General features: G+C 35.0%; 1 protein-coding gene across 1 annotated transcript; it reads right to left on the bottom strand.

Annotated features, from left to right (window-relative positions):
* Positions 1–1,041: 1,041 nt before the first annotated feature.
* On the bottom strand, positions 1,042–2,477 carry LOC145036976 (transcription factor bHLH93-like). The gene is made up of 4 exons (XM_078985511.1): positions 1,909–2,477; positions 1,678–1,818; positions 1,432–1,599; positions 1,042–1,346 (listed from the first exon to the last, which is right to left on the bottom strand). The coding sequence occupies exons 1-4, from the start codon at positions 2,407–2,409 to the stop codon at positions 1,260–1,262; spliced, it is 897 nt and encodes a 298-aa protein (XP_078841637.1). The 5' UTR covers positions 2,410–2,477; the 3' UTR covers positions 1,042–1,259.
* Between the last annotated feature and the right edge of the window lie 17,434 nt (positions 2,478–19,911).

Here is a 19,911-nt window from a genome sequence, read left to right as displayed (position 1 = left end):
AACCATGATGGATCCCAATTCCAACAAGGAAAAATTTTATGTCTCCGAGCATAGTTCATATGTCTTTTCCATGTCAATAAACACCATTTGGAGATCCATACTTCTTTCTCTAAACTTCTCCATAAGGCCTCTAAGTAGGTGGATCGTCTTTATCATTGACCTCCCATGTATGAAGTTGGATTAGTTTTCAATTACTATAGGGCCGTTCCAAATATATTTTGTGTCCATGACGAGAGAAGAACAAAAGACCCTTAAAATATACAAATTTAATTAACTTGTTTTTATAATAACTCAATAATTGTAACAAAATTATTTATATTAGTTTCTAAATATAACATTTTCGATTACAAAAATCCATACATTTAAAGAAAAATAATTCTTTTAGCTTTTTGAGATGTAATTATTAATGATATCTTCAAAATCGATATTGTCTAACATATAATAATAAAATCCATAAAAATTTTGGTCTCCTTTGAAAGATGGGCTCTGGACGATCGCCCTTATCGTTCATCTTTTAGGACGGATCTTAGTTACTAATGTATCATGTCTTATCATGATCTAAAACTCTTTCTCAAAGCTTCATTGTAAGACTAAGTAGTTTAATATATCTAGTCTCCACGACTTAGGGCATCTTCTTTGTTCTTATTAATTTGTATCATGTATAGTACTAGATCTCCATTCCTTATGGACCTTGCCTGACTAAAAAATAGGAAATTTTACTAAAAACAAGTAATTAAAACCTTTCTTGTGTGTATTAGTGTATATGTTATATATTAGATTGCAGTTGCTTTTCGGAATTGTTGATTGAATATATATGCTTTTATTACACTGTATCTTGACAAATAAGTCATATGTACCCTATGCAATTTCTAGTCAACATACGTACCACTTCATATATATTAATTAATATGTGCCGTATACCCGGTACATCAATAAATAAAAACTAAACATATTCCATATAAAATCATAACCTGACAACATTCTTTCTCTTCATGGGTAGGGCCCATAAACATTCATGTCTCTTGTAAATTGCAAATTCAATTCTTCTACTCAAACTTGCATCTTTGTACCTTTATTATAAAGGGAATATTATGTCTTCATATTAAATTTTTTTGGAATCTGGAGTGGAGTACTATGTGCTGTTCATAACTAAATTAATAATTGCAAAGTTGGAAACCAACAAAAAAAATTCCGAAAAACACATTCATGCTAATTAACAAGAGTAGAACTTGTAGATCTTATTTTTCACCCATGCTTCTTTAGAGACATCTTCCTCCATAACCTGCATTTCTGAATAATATCTGCTCAATTTCTTCTGAACTCATCATCTCCCGATTTTTCTGTGCCTATATATCATCTTTGTATTATATCGAAAGCACACACAAATACGAATAATAGTAATAATAATAATAATGAGAATATAATATGTACCTCAAAACAAGAAGCTTCAACGGAAAAATCACTGAAAGAACTCATGACACATTGTTGAATGTCTAGGCCTAATGTTTCAAGTGTGTTCACCGTTGATAACACCAATCCCGGTTTTGTTGAACAACAGATCTCAATACGGGTATCCTCGTTTCTCCTCTCTACTTCAAACTACACATTTTATTCAAGAAATTAATTGATGTATGTTCATTATGCGTTATGTATGGTATATATGGATAAAAATAGCACCTTTGTTGGATACTTAGCTTGTGATAATTGTGAGACTCCCATCAAGTTCAAGCTATTCGAATCAGGATTCAAGTTATGAATCTTTTCGAGTAGATCTTTCATATACTCTATCGTATCCCCAAGTATTGATGTCCTATCCATCTGTTCTTTTGTTTCTCAAGAACATTAGTAAAAGGTTATCTATTTATGAAAAAAAGATATATAATCCAGATCATGGATGTGGGTTTTTACCTTGCTAATTCTAGGAACAATTGATCTGAGCATTGAAAGACGATCGTTTAACCGTTTTCTTCTTCGTCTTTCTGCCATTAAATTCTTGGAAGGCTGCCCTTCAACCTTCTTAGATTTGCTCTTCTTTTCCTCACTAAAAACATTCTGGATTTGATGCTCATCATCATGAACCATTTTATCAGAATCCACCAGTGTTGGGAACGTTTCTTGGACTGAAACCATTGATGTTGGTATATCATCGTATTCATATCCGTATATTTGTGTGAAGTTGTCAAGATTTGGTAGCGTGGGAAAGATAGTTTCTTCTAAGCATGGAAAAGTGGGGTGTAGAGAGGATGAGATGAGCTGCATGAATGAAGAAGAAGAAGAAGAAGAAGAAGAAGAAGACGCTAATAATGAATCATCAGCTTCTTCATTAGGAAATGTGGTCCGATTGTGGTTGATCGGAGTGATCAAGAGATCTTGAAGAAGACCTTGTGGTTGACGACTAGGGTGCTGCATCTGGAAAATTAGGAGTGTATATGAAAGGGAAGTGAATAAAGATGAGATGGAATTAATTTGAGATGTGTAAATTGTAATTATAAGGAAATGATGATGTTTTTTAGGGTGAATTGTTTGACCCACAGATGTGTCTGCATTGAAAACGATGGGCTTGGCTTCATGGATGTTGTCAGTCTGGTCGACAGGTCATACCCCCCATGACTCATCAATCTTATAGATATTCAAATAGTAAGAGATCATAAATTATTAGAGTTGTCAATTCTTGTATGCATGGGTTATATTGTGGATTTTTTTTAACGAAATTTTGTTCAGTGATAAATGGTCGGATATATATTATGGTTACCCGAAAAAAAACATATAGATGTTTGTTGATTTTGATAAGGATGGCTTATGAGGTATAATAGGTAAATATTGTTTAGAATTTAAATTGATAAGTGATTTATCGGTTGATTTATTAGCATGGGGAAATATAAATTTAAATGATCGGATTAAGCTTTAAAGTGAATATAGCTAGTAAATTTAAGTTAACAATGAATAAATAAGTTTTTATTTTTGCTTTTAAAGTTTTAGTTTGATCAATCTGTTTAATTATTTTATGTTGTGTTATGAAATGAATTGGATTAGCAATTTTTGACAAGATGAGAAAAACACTGTGTTTTAAGAGTGTGGGTAACGATGAATTATATTTGTTTGATATAATGTTCTCAATATAAAGGGTAAGGAAAGAATACATTGAAATATAGGAATGTAAACAAGCGGAGTACATAACTCGTGGATAGACTTGTTAGAAGTTAATAAGATAATGTTAAAGGATATATATTGGCCAATTCTTGAAAGTTTAAGAGGCATAAAGTATAAAACTTAATATACAAATTAAATATGCAAAAACAACTGATCATTAGTTATATCACAGAAAATCTACCGTATTTATCAATAAAAATCAATGAATTGTCTGTTACAGTGTATTAAGGAATGAATATATGTTCTCATATATCTCCAAATTTCAAATTTCATATTATAATAAGTTGATTGTATCCACAATCTCCTCCATAAAATACCGTTCATCTCTATTTTAACTCTTCCGCCTGCAGCTATCAGGCCCATATACGTGCATTATCCTATTAATTATTCGTTGAATTTATTTTGATTGCATTGTTTGTTTTGAAATTTGATGCTGACATTATATTTTGGATGGTTATTGATTTAAAGTTTCGAGGTTCAAGGCCAAAAAAAAAAAAAAAAAAGAATTAAACGATGGGTTACATATGGGGTTGCAAGTAAACAGCTATCTCATACCAATGCAAAGTCATTTGTTTTTTTTTTTTTTTTTTTTTTTTCAGTCGGAGGTTAATTTTGTTTGAAGTCAAAAGATACATCGTGTTGTCAATAGTGTTGGTCCAAACGTATGTGAGATCCGTGGTAAAAAGAAAAAAAGATCTTTTAAAAACAAATAAAATAAAGATTAAAAAAAATATCATTTATTCTTCAATATAGACGTGTTCAATTAGCAATAACAAGCAAGTCAAATTGTTTATCTTTTGAGCTAATTTGAGTTTGAACCACCTTTATGCCATAAAAATCATTTAGGTAATAATTGTTTTTAATAATATACATACATAGCCCATAAATTTTGGACCCCTGAAGGCGTAAGCCCTGAGCAGTCGCTTAAGTTGCCCACCATCTAGACCGGTCCTGATTGTCAATTTCATATAGCACAAGGAGAATTCATTGTTGTCTTTTTACTACTATCATGCATCAACAATACCATTGAATTGCAACAATATAATGTATTTTATTTTGTTTTATATTTATATTTTTTATATTTTTATATTAATGTTTACTTGCGTTTTATATACCGACATAGTTATTAGTTCTTTTTATAAGGGGTGTTATAAAATATGATCAAATAACAAGATAAATTATAAATTAAAGAAAGATATTAGAATGGAAAGAACTTTTATTCCAATACTTGTGATGAAATCATCAACTTTCTAATATATATGGTTCACTATTTATACAACCAAAATAAGATGAAATATGAATGCACATTATGATGATGCATTATTACACTCATAAAACACATAGAAATTGTTGTTACTAATGCTAAATAATGATAGAGTTATGGGAGAAATGAGGAATCCAATGGTCATTCACAAACTAATATTTCATAACACTCCCTCATGAATGATGATTGTATCATGCCTCGTTAAAACCTTAATAGGTAAAATCTCATGGGAAAAACCTTTTATTAAGGAAAAAGAGTACATGATTAGGAATAGATATTAGAAAATTTTGTCTCGTTAAAAACTTTGTTAAGAAAACCGAGTGGAAAAAACATAGCTAAGGAAAAGAGTACAATATGTTTCCAACTCCCCATGATTAGCACATCACTTGATTTCCTTGAAGCGCCACATAGCAATGTTTCATACCATTTTTTTTTTCAAATTTGGATGTAGGAAGTGCTTTGTTGAACAAATCGGGAATGTTGTTACTTGATTGAATTTTATGGATGTTGATGTCACACTCTTTTTGAAGATCATAAGTGAAAAAGAACTTGGGTGATATATGTTTTGTTCTGTCTCCTTTGATAAATCCTTCCTTGAATAGAACTATACAAGTCGTATTATCTTCATATAGTATGGTTGCAACATCCATGTTAGAAGTTAGACCACAATTCTTGTGAATATGTTGAGCTAACTTTCTTAACTAAATACATTCATAAATTGCCTTATGAATTGTTATAACCTTTGCATGGTTAGAATAACCAGCAACTAAAATTTGTTTAAGATAATGTTAAGAAATTTTCTTACCTCCATAACTGAATAAGTAACCTGTTTGAGTTCAAGCTTTATGTGGATCAGATAAATATCCAGCATCTGCATAACCAATTAACTTCGCATTTGATGAATTTGATTAGTAGAAATTTATATCCACTGTACCTCGAAGATAACAAAGAATGTGTTTGACTCTATTCCAGTGTCTTCTTGTTGGACAAGAACTATATCTTTCTAATAAGTTTACGACAAAAGATTTATCAGGTCTTGTATTAATAGCACTAAGATAGGGTTCTTCGGGAATAAGAAGATTTTCATGTTTTTTATGATGTTGAAATTGGTCATTTTTGGCATCTAAGTGTCTTACCACCATCAGGTTACTCATGGATGTGAGTTATTCCTATAAAACATTTTAAACACCTTTTCTAGATATTAATGTACAAAAACTCCATTTTTGTGTGCTTAATTTGAAGACCCAAACAAAAAATTCATTTTACCAAGATCATTTATTTCAAATATTTCTTTAAAACAAGAAGTGACATTTTCCAATTCTCTAGGAGTTCCAATTATGTTCAAATCATTTACAATAACATCAATTATGACAAATTCTGATCCAACTTTTTTTTTTTTTTTTTTTTATGAATACACATGGGCTTATTGGATCATTTTTGTGGCCCCCTTTTAACAAAATGGCATTTAAACAAATTTAACCACATATGGTCTTATTGTTTCAACCCATTCAAAGATTTATTTAATTTTACCGAATATACTTTTCGAGAATTAGAAGCTTGTGCTTCTGGCACCTTAAACCCTTCAAGGATTTCATATAAATATCATTCTCAAGTAAACCATATTAATAGGCAGTAACTACAACCATCAGACACATCTCCAGTTTTTAGTGTGTTGCCAGACTTATTAGATAACATAATGTAATTGCATCAACCACATGAGAGTATGTTTCTTCATAATCAATTTTGCAACAAGTCTTGCTTTATATCTCACAACTTCATTTTCTCGTTTCTTTTGCGCACAAATACACATTTTTGTCCCACTAGTCTTACTTCGTTTGGTGTACAGACTACAGGTCCAAAAACTTTTTGTTGAGTAAGAGAATTAAACTCTTTGTTGATTGCATCTTTCCATTTTAGCCAATCTTTTCTATTTCTATATTCCTCTATATATTTAGGTTTAAGATCCTCATTTTCTTCAAGAATCTTGTGTGCAACATGATATGAAAAATTATCGTCGATGTCTATATTATTTCGGTTCCATCTTATTCCTATCATGACATAATTTATTGACATCTCATCACTTTCATTTTTTCTTAGTACCTTATTTTCTTTTGTTGTGTCATTGGGCTTGTAATGTCTAATTTTTGGTACAGATTTAATTATAATTTATGTATATTTGTAGACCTACTCGACGAGTTGGGAGCCCCAGACTCATCGAGTAGAAACATGATTGGATGCAGGGTTTTAAGCAGTCTACTCGACGAGTTGGGAGCCCTAAACTCATCGAGTAGATCTGGCAGAATGAAACCCTAATTTTGAGGTTTTGCACCCTATTTAAGCATCTTAATCCCCATCCCTCAGCTTCATTTATAGCCTCCAAGTCCCAAACCCTAATCCACGAAACCCTAGTGCTTTGCTTGAGATTATGAGCCATTTTGAGTGATCTTTGTGTGTTTTTGAAGCTTGTGGAAGAAGAGAAAGCTAGAGGGCTCAAGAGGGAGAGAGTAGATCCAGAAATTACACATCATTTGCTACATTTTCGGGTAAGCAAGTCTCAACCTTGCTCAATGGTTTCTTTGATCTTTTTTTTCATCTTTATGAGGGTTTTGGTCCAAGTATGTTAACATGTGAAGAATGGAAGATCCAAGTGGGTATTCATCCAGATCTAGGACCTTAAAGGACTGGTATGGCATAAAGGTGCAAACTTTATGCCATATAAATCCCCATATAAGCCATAGAGTGTCATTTTGGCCCTTTTAAACCCAAAAGGTCATGAATGGAAGTATAGTCTGAGACTTTACGTGTTCATTTGGTATATAGGACCTAGATCTCAGTTTTCATGCTTTGGGTTGGAGTAATATGGCTTTTAGACAAAGATCTATGTCCTAAGGAACTAGGGTTTTAGCTAAATCCATTAAGAAGGGTTACTAGCAGGTAAAGTTGGAAACTTTACCCCTAAAAGGGGCATTTCCAGTGTGTAGACGAAGTATGGACTTTGGATCTGGAGAGTGGACTCTTAATCTGTTAAGATGGCCTAAACAGACAGAGGAACTCATCGAGTCCATAAGGGAACTCGATGAGTTGGGTCATGTTGTCTCGTTTCAGCTTAATATAGAACTCGATGAGTCTGTGAAGGGAATCAACAAGTTGATTTACTAAATCACGACTGTTGATTTAAAGAACTCGACGAGTTGATAGGTCGACTCGGCGAGTTTGTCAACCCAGAATGTTGACTTTGACTAGAATGTTTACTTTGTCCAGGGGTAAAATGGTTATTTTACCCATAGAAGAATTATCAGTTTTTGACTAAGTGCTTATTATGATGATGATAGCTGGGGAGTCGATTGGAGCAGCCATCAGAGATTCCTCTCGCGAGATTTCAGCAACCAGCTTGAGAGGTGAGTTTTCCTCCAGTAGGAACGGTTCTAAGGCACCAATGCCGACCTGTTTCTGTACGTTAGTGTATGCCAAACTTAGGTCCGATGCCGAGCCTATCCTGATGTAGATTATATGTTTCTGGACATTGGTTCGATGCTAGGGCAAGACTGAGGAAGGATTTGTATGCTCGACGTCTTCATGATTCTTGCATGTGTTTGGTTATATGTTTCGGAATTTGGTCCCATGTCGGGGCAAGCCCGAGGAATGTTTAGTTATATGTTATGTGTCATCTGTTCCAGAATTCGATCCAATGTTGGGGCAAGCCCGATGGAGGATTTAGATTATATGTTTATGTTACGTGTTTATGTTATATGATTGTTCGTATGTGATATGTATACCAAACTTCAGTCTGATGCAGGGTGGGGCCTTATTCCGGGAGGGGCGCGATGGCGGGTGTGGCCCGATGCCGGATTCAGTCCGATGCCGGGCGGGGCCCGATGTAGTGGGCAAGGCCCAATGTATGACATTATGTGATTATGTGTATGGTATGTGGTAGTTTGGGGAGAATCACGAAGCTTCGTGCTTACAGTTTTCAATTTTGGTTTCAGGTACTTCTGCTAGCAAGGGGAAGAGCTCAGGATGACTGCATGGCACACACCACAACTTTTAGCCTGAGATGTTTAGACTTTGATATTTGGCACATGATTTTGATACAGTATTTTATTATGATTATTTGAGATACATTACTTATGTTTTTATGAGATGACAAATGGTATTTATGGATTTTATAAATAATCTAAACGAAAATTTTGGACCGTATTTTTGGGATGTATCAGGGCTCTTCTAGTGCTTCATTAATCTTTTCAAGAGATTATGTTTTCACTTTTGGATCATCAATTATATTTCCTCCCTTTCGTATTCGAATATTTTTTTCTTTAGAACCGGTTAGTCTTCCATGCTTCAGGCCTGCCTTAGATTCATTTGCATTCGTATTTTTTCCTCCTGGGATATCAATTCTAAATGGAGCATTTATAGTTAGTACATGAGACTTTGTTAATCTCTTAGGGCCAGTAAATGCATCTGACAGTTGATTTGCTACACTTTGTAAATGAATTATCTTTTCTATTTCAAGTTCACATTGACCTGAACGAGGATCTAAAACTGAAAGTGATAATTCCTTTCAAGCGATTTTATTTTCTAGCTTATTTATTTCTCCTCCTAATGTTGGAAAATATGATTCATCAAAATAATAATCATCAAATATAGTTGTAAATAAAGCTCCATGTGATGGGTTTTAATATTTTACTATAGATGGATATTCATATCCAACATAAATTATCATTCTTCTTTAAGGTGGAGAAATGGGTACATAAATTGCACATCTAAACGTCCTTAGATGGAAATACTTGGTTCCTGACTGCAAGTCAGTTGAATAGGGGAGAACTGATGATAACTTGTTGGCCTGATGCATATAAGTGATGTTGCATGTAAATTTGCATCCCCCATATCAATGTAGGAAGTTTAGAATGCAATAGTAACGGTCTTGCAATTAACTAAAGGAGTTTGATTAATGAATCAGTTAGACCATTTTGCAATGAAAATTTTGCAGCATTGTCAAGCCAAATTTTCTTAATTGAGTAATCGGGGAAATATGACCTTAGGCTGATTATTTATGCAAGTAATCTTGCAAAAACCAAATTATGACTAGACATTAAGCACACATGTGACCATCTAGTTGACTCATTAATAAAAAACATAAAATATCTAAATGGTCCACATGTATCCCTTTGAATTATTTCTAAAAACTATGACTTTCATACCCAACTTTGTTCAATGATGGATGAGAAATTAATTTCCTTGAGAGCATGCAGCACAAGAGAATTCATTAGCTTGAAAAATCTTCTGGTTTTTTTTAAGGAATGACCTCTTGACGTTTCAATTGTTGTGCGCATCATAATTGATCCGGGATGGCCCAACCGGTTATGTCAAACTTTGAAGGTGTTATCATACCTTTTATTTTCAATAACATGAGATTCAATCATTCTAAATCTGTATAATACAATCTGGGGGACAATAATTATTCCAAAAGAGTTTTCTTACCTGATATCATTTTTGTAATATTGAGATACTCTTTATCACCATCATTAGTTGTTTCAACATGATATCTGTTGGATCGAATATTCTTAAAACTTAATAAATTTCTTGATGATTTGATGAAATAATGCATCACCAATTGTAATTATTGTCCATTATGGCAATATTATATTCGCTCTTCCAGAGCATTCAATCATTTTGCATTACCTATTATTGTATTAACATTTGCTTCTCCAAATGATAAATAAGCAAAATATTTTTCATTATTAAAAATGCTATGTGTCCTTGCATTGTCTGCAGGACATATATCTTTCTCATTACTTATTGAATCTACATATTTCTATTGAGTAAATAAGTAAAACATAAGAAACATTCGACTTAGAGAAATAAAGTCATATTTTATTACTTTGAGAAGATTGTGATAACATCATTTCACATGAAATGAATATGGCATAGAAACATAATAAATGACATGAAACAAAACTATTATATATTATTTTTCCATCACCATCCATAGCACCACTTGTGCCTTCTACGTAGACAAGATAATTCGCAACATCCAAATGTGCCATTTTTTGTTGATATTTGTGAAAATAATTTTGAATAAATTTGTTTCAATATTTTATTTTTCTTTATATTTTAGAGAAGCTAGATAAAGATCAACAAAATACTTTGGAGAGCGGGATGTACAAGACCCATGACTGGTCATTCCACATCAGTGACAAATATTTTCAACTTTCTATTTTCCTTGACCACTTTTATCTAGGATGTGGGTTTTTGTTATTTTCCAACTTCTGGTGGTTACTTGTAATCTTGTTATTTTTATGATAATTATGATAACCTCAATGACCTAGGTTATACCCATGACTATTATGATTATATGATGTTGCATTCACTTCAGGAAATGCACTAGAACCGGTCGAGATTGATTGATGATTTTTCATCAATAACTCATTGTTGTGTTTAGCCACAAGAAGACATGAGATTAATTCATATTTATTTTTTACCTTTCTCACGATATTGCCCCAAAACCAAGAACGGCGGAAACATTCTGGGGCGGAGGACGTCATGTAAGTATCACAACACAGTAAATGTAAATAAGCAAACAACATCATCCATTGCATTAAATATATAATCTTAATACAAGCGTGTTCTGTACATTATAGACACCAAAAATAACGTATATCAAAATAATAAGATGGGTCTTGAATGCGCTCCATCTTCTCAAAAGCTGGCCTCGGTACCTGTCTATTGACGACCTGAAAATACAAGTTATTTTGAAAGAGTTTATCAGCATTAAGCTGGTGAGTTCATAAGTATTTTAGTGTCGGTATTTGTCATCCAAAATGTTTGAACATGTATAAAGTATAAGTTTGTAAAATGTATGTAAAGGTTTGCAATTGTTTGTAAAAGTTTGAATCTCTCAGAAAAACCTATATTTTCTATTAAAGTAGCCTTCTACCAAGGCTTAACTGTTTTGTATGCTCGTTTGATGTAAAAATGTGTAATTTCCCAAATGTAACTATCATTTAACAAAATATAGTTTGTACATAAACGTTTAAGTGAGGTTATCACTAAAAATATGTAATGGGTAAATTATTGTAGTACTGTAGCCTTGTATTATAAGAACTACTATTGTACTAACTACCTTAAACCGGATTTATATTAAGGCATTACGTGATAAATTGCACCATACTATCGACAAGTAACAACGACATAATGAATGGTTGTAATAACGGAATGACGTTTGGCACCCGTAGACCTGCAGGTCCGGCTGTAGCTAGCAGCAAGGTGTAGGATTGTCAATCCAGTATAGATCTATACGCAAACTCACGCTCTCCCTTCAAGAGAATTCTGGCTACAACTCGAGCCATGACAGTTAAGTCATGCTCCGATTTTAATCACAATAATAAAGTATTCATGTATATGTACTGTTTCTCGTTCTAGCATAGTTGTATATGTATTGTTTCTAGCATCATTGTATATGTATTGTTTCTAGTATATGTATATGTATTGTTTCTAGCATCATTGTATATGTATTGTTTCTAGTATATGTATATGTATTGTTTCTAGCATCATTGTATATGTATTGTTTCTAGTATATGTATTGTTTCTAGCATCATTGTATATGTATTGTTTCTAGTATATGTATATGTATTGTGTTACCCCGATGGTAACTAACTATTGATGTACTGATAAATATGAATATGGAAGTACTTTTATGTCTATACATGTATATATGATATATAACTAATATTGAAATGACCTTCGGATGGTCACCCGAAATCCCACCAGACCACATCTCAGTGCGCGAAAAGGAAATAGGGCGGATGGCCTTCCTAAGCCCTTTAAACATTACTTATATATATATATATATATATATATATATATATATATATATATATATATATATATATATATGGGCATGCAATTTATAAGAAAAAAAACAAAGTTTAATAAAAGCATTTGATAAGTAAAAAGAGTTTGTAAAACATTTGAAGTGAAACAGTTTGATAAACAGTTGAACAGTGATAAAATCATTGGTTTTCTAGTTATTAATCACATGTGATTGATGTAATAACTATAATTATTTGACTTGTATTCCCCCCATAAAGTATTTAAAACATTTAAAAGTATTTCAAAGGTTGATTAAAGGGGTATAAACTCACTTGTGGTGAGTAGATTGAATTGATGTATCGGGTACCGTGCTAAGTGTCAAACGGAGACTTGTTCACACGTTCGAGCCTAGTTATCATATAATAAGCATATATATAACTAATTAGCCACATAATAACTTAGCAAAGTAAGTTAACACAATTAGGAACATGTATACACTTTGTATAAGTGTTATATGTCCTAATGGTTGCATCTAAGTTGATACGGGACAAGGCAAAAGGGTTTGAAACATCAAATGGCCTTGCATAAGAGTTCACCACCCAACAAACCCCACCCTTTGGAGTTTATGGCCGTAAACTCATGGGTTTATGGCCGTGAATTCCTCACATGGTGGTTTTGGGTGTTTTAAAGTGTTATCTTGATCCAAGAACACTTCTAGCTTTGTTGGAATAATACATGAAGTAGTTTAAGGCCCTAGAATGCTCCATAGGGGAGTTTACGGCCTATAGTCCATATACCCTAGAGTTTACGGCCGTAAACTCCTATGGGTGATGGATTTTAATGTTGGATAAGGTGTCTAAGTCCATAACTTATTTCGTATATACTTGACCCGACCGGCATGGTCCATTTGGGTTGCATCTCATCCAAACTATTATGGATAATTTTATGAGAGTTATACACATATGTTTATTAATATATTATGAGTTATAATATATTAATATGAAGTTACGTTATTTAATTAGTTTTAGTCTTAAATTAATTATGAATTAATTTAGAGATTAAAAGGAATACTAATTAAATTATGGGCTATTTGTTTTATATAGTGTGGGCTAATACTCATTTGTTAATGGGCTAGGCTTATGTGGAAGTCCATGGATGATCCATGGAGCTTTTAACCCATGGATCCTTGGAAAAGGAAAAGACATGGGTTATTAGGGTTTCACCCTAACCATGCACACTATATAAGCATGCTTATGGAGCATGAAATGGAGCCTAAGAGAAAACTAGTGAACTAGTGTGTGTGTGTGCATGTGTGTGGCCGATTTTATACAAGGTGTATACTCTCTCAAAGTTTTCCAAGAGTTTGTGGTGTTTGTGATTCCATTTGAGGCATTCACACTATTGGTGCTTGGCCCTCAAACTCCTTAGAACCAAACTCACCAAAAGGTATGTAATCTCTTCTAACTCTTTTATGTTGAAATGTTCCCCATGCCATGTTAGATAGGTTATAAACCTTGGAAAATTATTATTTTGCATGTATTTAGACAAACATAGATCCAAGGTTTATTAGGGTTGCATGCACACTTAGGAAGTGTCAGATTGCTTAAAACCCAACAGTGGTATCAAAGCCTAGGCTTGCTTGTTTGATACTTGATGCAAAATAGTGAAAAAAGTCGAAATCGTTGCTGTCAGCATGGTGGACTCGCCGAGTCCATTGGGGGGACTCGACGAGTCCAAGGCAAACTTCAACCTACTCGGCGAGTAAGTTCATGCACTCGACGAGTAGGATCGAAAGAGTGCAGATTCTGGACTTTTGCTGCTGGAAATGGACTAGAAACATTACCCTAAACTGTTTTGGTGTTATAAAACTTATTTTAGTTGGTGTAATGGTTGTTCTAATCCATTTGCAATAGCATATATCAAAATTCCATGATTTTATGTGTTCATATAATTCTTGAATTTTTGATGATCATGTTCATGTTCTTATGAATTTAGAAAATGATAGGAATTATTTGCTGAATTGCTTAGGATTAATTCTTTATCATTTATGTGTTTTAATGGAGTCCATAATTTGTCCTCAAGTTATGGATTACCAAAGGTCACTTTCATTTAACACACACTTAAAACACATAAGTTACATGAAAATGAAGAGTCTTCATTTTTATGAACCTTTAATTCATAAGTTATGAAATGAAGAGTTTTGCAAAGTTACAAAACTTGCCCTCAAGTTTTGGAATTTGTAAAGTTTCACACACTTTAATAAACTTTAATTCCAAACCTTAGAGTTTTAATAGTTAAAATTCAACCGTTATACTATTTATAACATTAATGGTTAATTGATATATGTATGTATAAGAATAAGTCGTTTTACCGTTAGTAGGCCTCATTCACGAAGCCGGTCTATAAGGTGGGTATAAGGTTGTTGCCTATAAAATGTAGATTTAATGGGTGTATACTCTCACCCACCGCTTGCTTGATCGGTGGAAGGTCGTTAGCCGAACGGGTAGAACAATGACTTTAAATCCTCATTAAAAGTATAATGAATATTATAAAATAACTAAACTCTTTTAATTCCCAATCTTAGTTATTTTAGGAAAAATGTGAACATGGTGCTAATCCATGGAATTCACACTTTGTACCTTACCAAGTTGTTGGTGGAGCGTGTGTGGTTAACCGACACACTAACTAGGACTATTAAGGATCACGAAGGGTGACTTAATGTTTGTCATAGATCAATGGAGCGTGTGTGGTTAACCAGCACATTGATTAGGTGATAATATTAAGAGTACCAAGTGAATTAGCATGGTTATTCACACCTTGTTTTGTGATCCTCGGCATCCCAGTCACAAAACTTGAAGGGCAAAATCGAGATTGAAACATGCCATTGAAAAGTTCAATGAATCTCAAAAGAATCTAGGAATTTCAAATCCAGTTAAACCTAATAAATCATTTCGTTTTCATGGTGGAAATTGGTGAATCATCATTCACCTACCTTTCAAATATATTATTACTTAGATTACGGCATCCCTCTTCTAAGTGTAATATATTGTGATTGGATCCTAGCCTTAATATTACATTTGGGTGTCTTATTAAGGATCCTAAATATCTAATCTAAACTTACTCTCTTTCAGATGTCTCCCAACACTAATGCTTCAGGCTCTAACCCAACTGGTTCTTTCTCTCTCATGAATCTTTGTGGGAGGGTCATCTTTGATGGTTCCAACTTCATGGATTGGATTAGGAACATCAGGATGGTTACTCGTTACGAGGACAAGGAATATGTCCTTGATAAGGAGTTAAAAGAACTTGATGAGTCTACTGCTACTCCTGAGGAGATCGCTGAATTCAGGACTCATGAGAGAGATGCTACTAAGGTGGCATGTATCATGATGACCACGATGACAGCCGAGCTCCAAAAGTCGTATGAAGATTTCTACCCTTTTGAGATGCACCAAGACCTGATGGAAAGGTACCATCAGAGTGCTCGTCAGGAGCGGTATGAAATAATCTCCTCCTTAATAACTACCCGCATGAAGGATGGTGAATCCGTCACGGGCCACATGCAAAAGATGCAAAGGTATGTGGACCGTTTGCTGAAGCTGAATGTTAACATCTCCGAGGAGTTGGCAATTGACATTATTTTGCACTCCTTGCCTTCTTGTTATGATCATTTTCGAATGACATATCATATGAACAAGGAGGAAGTTACCCTCAGCAAGCTTCAAGGACTCTTGAAGACCGCTGAAACCGGTCTTAAGGGTAAAGAGGTTGTTACCTCTACTACTCCTACTCTAACTTCTACCCGTGTTTTAGCTATTGGGCCAGGCAAAGGGAAAAAGAGGAAGCACCCTTCGAAGGGTACCAAGGGAAAGTCTCTTGAAGGCTCCTCATCAAAGACTAAGAACGGTTCTGTCACTCCTTCTGCCATTCCCAAGGATGCTGAATGCTTTTATTGCCATGAAAAGGCACACTGGAAGCGAAACTGCCCTAAGTACTTGCAGGATCTAAAGGATGGGAAAGTGAAACCCACCTATGCAGGTATTTACACTATATTGTCTAATTACTCAACATATTCTAACTCTTGGGTGCTTGATACAGGATGTGGTATTCACATATGTTCTGATTTGCAGGGCCTAAGAAGAAGTGAGGATGTGGAGCACGGGAAGATAAACTTAATCATGGGGAATAGGAAGGCTTCACCTGTTTCCAAGATTGGAGTTTATACTTTGTTGCTTAATAATGGGTTAAAATTAGATTTGAATAAATGTGTGTACTCGTCTGAAATGGCGAGGAATATTATTTCTTTTCATGCTTTGTACAAACAAGGTTTTTCCTTTTCGTTTGATAATGAATGTGGTGGTATTAATGCTTTCTTTAATAATGTGTTTTATTTTAAAGCATTACCTTGTGATGGTGTGTATGAAACTGTGTCGATTGTGGACAACTTAGGAAATAATGTGTTGTATATTGATTCTTCTACTAGCCTAGATAAAGCATCATTGTGGCATTATCGTCTTGGACATGTAAACAAGAAACGCATAGGCCAACTCCAAAAGAGTGGAGTCTTGGAATCATTTGACCTCAAATCAGATGATAGTTGTGAATCTTGTCTACTTGGAAAAATGACAAAATCACCCTTCACTGGAACTTGTGAGAGGGGTGAAGGTTTGTTGGACCTAATACATACTGATGTATGTGGGCCATTCAAAACCGCCACAAGGGATGCTAATCGGTATTATGTGACTTTTATTGATGATTTTAGTAGATATGGGTATGTCTACTTAATCAAAAATAAGTCCGAAACCTTTGAAAGGTTTAAGGAATTCAAGCAGGAAGTAGAAAATCAATTGGGCAGGAACATTAAGATGCTTCGATCCGATCGAGGTGGTGAGTATCTTAGTACCGAGTTCCTTGACTACCTTAAGGAGTGTGGGATTGTCTCACAATTGACTCCTCCCAGGACACCACAGCTGAATGGTGTAGCTGAGAGGCGTAATCGAACCTTGTTGGACATGGTTCGCTCTATGATGAGTCGATTTTCGTTACCAATCCCTTTTTGGGGGTATGCCTTAGAGACTGCCGCCCATATCCTTAATCTAGTCCCTACAAAGAAGGTTACCAAAACACCTCATGAGATGTGGACTGGGAAGGTTCCCAATTTGGACCACATCAAAATTTGGGGTTGCGAAGTCTTCGTGAGGCGCGAAACTCATGATAAGCTTGAACCCCGAAGTGAAAGGTGTATTTTCATCGGCTACCCACAGAAATCCTTCGGTTACCTCTTCTACAGACCCAGTGAGAATGTGGTCTTTGTAGCACGAAGAGGGATCTTTCGCGAGAAAGAATTTATAAGCCAAGGAGACAGTGGGAGGCAGATTGATCTTGAAGAAATTCAAGAATCAATTGGTGAAGGAACCTCAGACACTAGCAATCAACCTGAGGAGGAAACTCCTGTTGATCCAGCTGATGAGTCTGTACCTCCGAGGCGTTCCACACGGGTTAGGAACACACCTTCGTTTTATTATGGTTTTCATATTACTACGGAAGGTGATACGTTTATTAGTGATAGTACACTAGTAAATTTGGATGAACCTAGCAGTGTTAAGGAAGCCATGGCAGGCCCGGAGTCTGCTAAATGAAAGGAGGCTATGGACAGCGAGATACAGTCCATGTATGACAATCAAGTGTGGAACTTGGTTGAGAATGTACCAGGCCGTAAAACAGTCGGGTACAAATGGATCTTCAAGAAGAAGACAGACATGGAAGGAAAAGTGCATACTTATAAGGCTCGACTGGTTGCGAAGGGTTTTACTCAAACTCAAGGTGTTGATTATGATGAAACCTTTTCGCCGGTAGCAAAGATTAAGTCTATTAGGGTTATGTTAGCCATTGCAGCATTTCATGATTATGAAATATGGCAAATGGATGTCAAAACCGCTTTCCTTAATGGAAATTTGGCTGAGGATGTGTACATGAATCAGCCAGAGGGTTTTGTCAATGCAGAGTACCCTAATAGAGTATGCAAGCTTGAGAAATCCATTTATGGATTAAAACAAGCATCTCGTAGCTGGAATCTTTGTTTTGATGAGAAGGTAAAAGAGTTTGGCTTCTTGAGAAGCGAAGATGAGTCTTGCGTGTATGTCAGAGCTAGTGGGAGTATAGTTAGCTTCTTGGTACTGTATGTGGATGACATACTACTCATAGGAAATGACATCCCAACCTTGCAGGAGGTTAAGTCCTGGCTTGGGAAGTGCTTTGCTATGAAGGACCTAGGGGAGGCTACCTATATCCTAGGGATAAGGATATTAAGAGAAAGGAGTAGAAGACTAATTGGACTTAGTCAGAGTATCTACTTGGATAAGGTGTTGAAAAGGTTCAACATGGAGAATTCCAAGAAAGGAGATTTACTGATCCAAAGCAATACCAAACTGAGTAAGACTCAGAGTCCGAGTACAGAGGCAGAGATAGCTGAGATGAGCCAATTACCATATGCTTCCGCAGTTGGCTCGATCATGTATGCTATGACTTGTACCCGTCCTGATGTGGCATTTGCTTTGAGCATGGTCAGCAGGTATCAGGGGAACCCTGGCAAGGCTCATTGGACCGCGGTAAAGAACATTCTCAAGTACCTGTGGAGGACTAAGGATTGGATCCTTACCCTTGGTGGCAGTGATGACTTGAGAATATTAGGGTATAGTGATGCTGGTTTTCAGACTGATAGGGATAATTTCCGCTCTCAGTCGGGCTGGATCTTTACCTTAAATGGAGGGGCAATTTATTGGAAGAGTTCCAAGCAGGAGACGGTGGCTGATTCGACTTGTGAATCAGAGTATATAGCAGCGAGTGAAGCAGCGAAGGAGGCGATATGGCTAAAGAACTTCATCGGAGACCTTGGAGTTGTACCAGCTATTAAGGAACCTATAGAGATTTTCTGTGACAACAATAGTGCGGTTACCTTAGCCAAGGAACCAAGAGATCATGGAAGATCTCGATACATTGACAGAAAATATCACTTCATAAGACACAAGATTGAAGAAGGACTCCTTGTGACAAGGAGGATATCGTCGGATGAGAATCCTGCAGATCCCCTTACGAAGGGACTGACGAGGGTTAAGCATTTTCAGCATGCGAGACGCATCGGGCTGAGGGACGATATTAGTTTTACAGATTAGATAGTTTTCCTGAAACTTGTAAAATGTAATCAACGTTTGATGATGAATAAAATTTGTGATTTATTTATGAGTAAAGTGTTACTATCATTGTTAATTATTTACTATTGTTTCAGTTTTGCATGTTTTGACTTCCAGAATAATTAATTTATTCAAACCTCCACAATCGATCATACGTCGGAAGTAGGTATGAATCAAGATTGTCATGAATTGGGTTTGTAGATGCCTTAAAGGTGTTTAGACATGGCAATGGTTGCTGCAACATTCATGAGTACTCATAAGTTATGAGTATTGGTATAAACCCACGCTCACTTGTATCACTTCATGGAATTTATCTTGAGTGATCGTGAGACGATAACATCATATAAATCTTTAAACCTAGAGATATGAGTTGTTACCTATGAGTTGGTTGTGCATTGATTACACGTAAACGCATCAGTAACTTGATGTTATAAAACGTGCCTTTGTGTACAATTCAATAAGTAGTAGAACAAGCATATCAGTCGAAGTTTATCTGTT

Source organism: Lactuca saligna, chromosome 3 (assembly GCF_052625555.1).
Source record: "Lactuca saligna cultivar CGN05327 chromosome 3, ASM5262555v1, whole genome shotgun sequence".
NCBI classification, from domain to species: Eukaryota; Viridiplantae; Streptophyta; class Magnoliopsida; order Asterales; family Asteraceae; genus Lactuca; species Lactuca saligna.
Note: the sequence above shows the minus strand (reverse complement) of the source record. Positions and strands in the feature narration are given on the sequence as shown.

Excerpts from the sequence above, each read along its gene's own strand:
- LOC145036976 (XM_078985511.1), bottom strand. The coding sequence starts at position 2,409 with ATGCAGCACCCTAGTCGTCAACCACAAGGTCTTCTTCAAGATCTCTTG. Across the intron at positions 1,819-1,908 it reads TTGTTCCTAGAATTAGCAAG|ATGGATAGGACATCAATACT; the intron begins GTAAAAACCCAC and ends ACAAAAGAACAG. Across the intron at positions 1,600-1,677 it reads AAGCTAAGTATCCAACAAAG|TTTGAAGTAGAGAGGAGAAA; the intron begins GTGCTATTTTTA and ends TAAAATGTGTAG.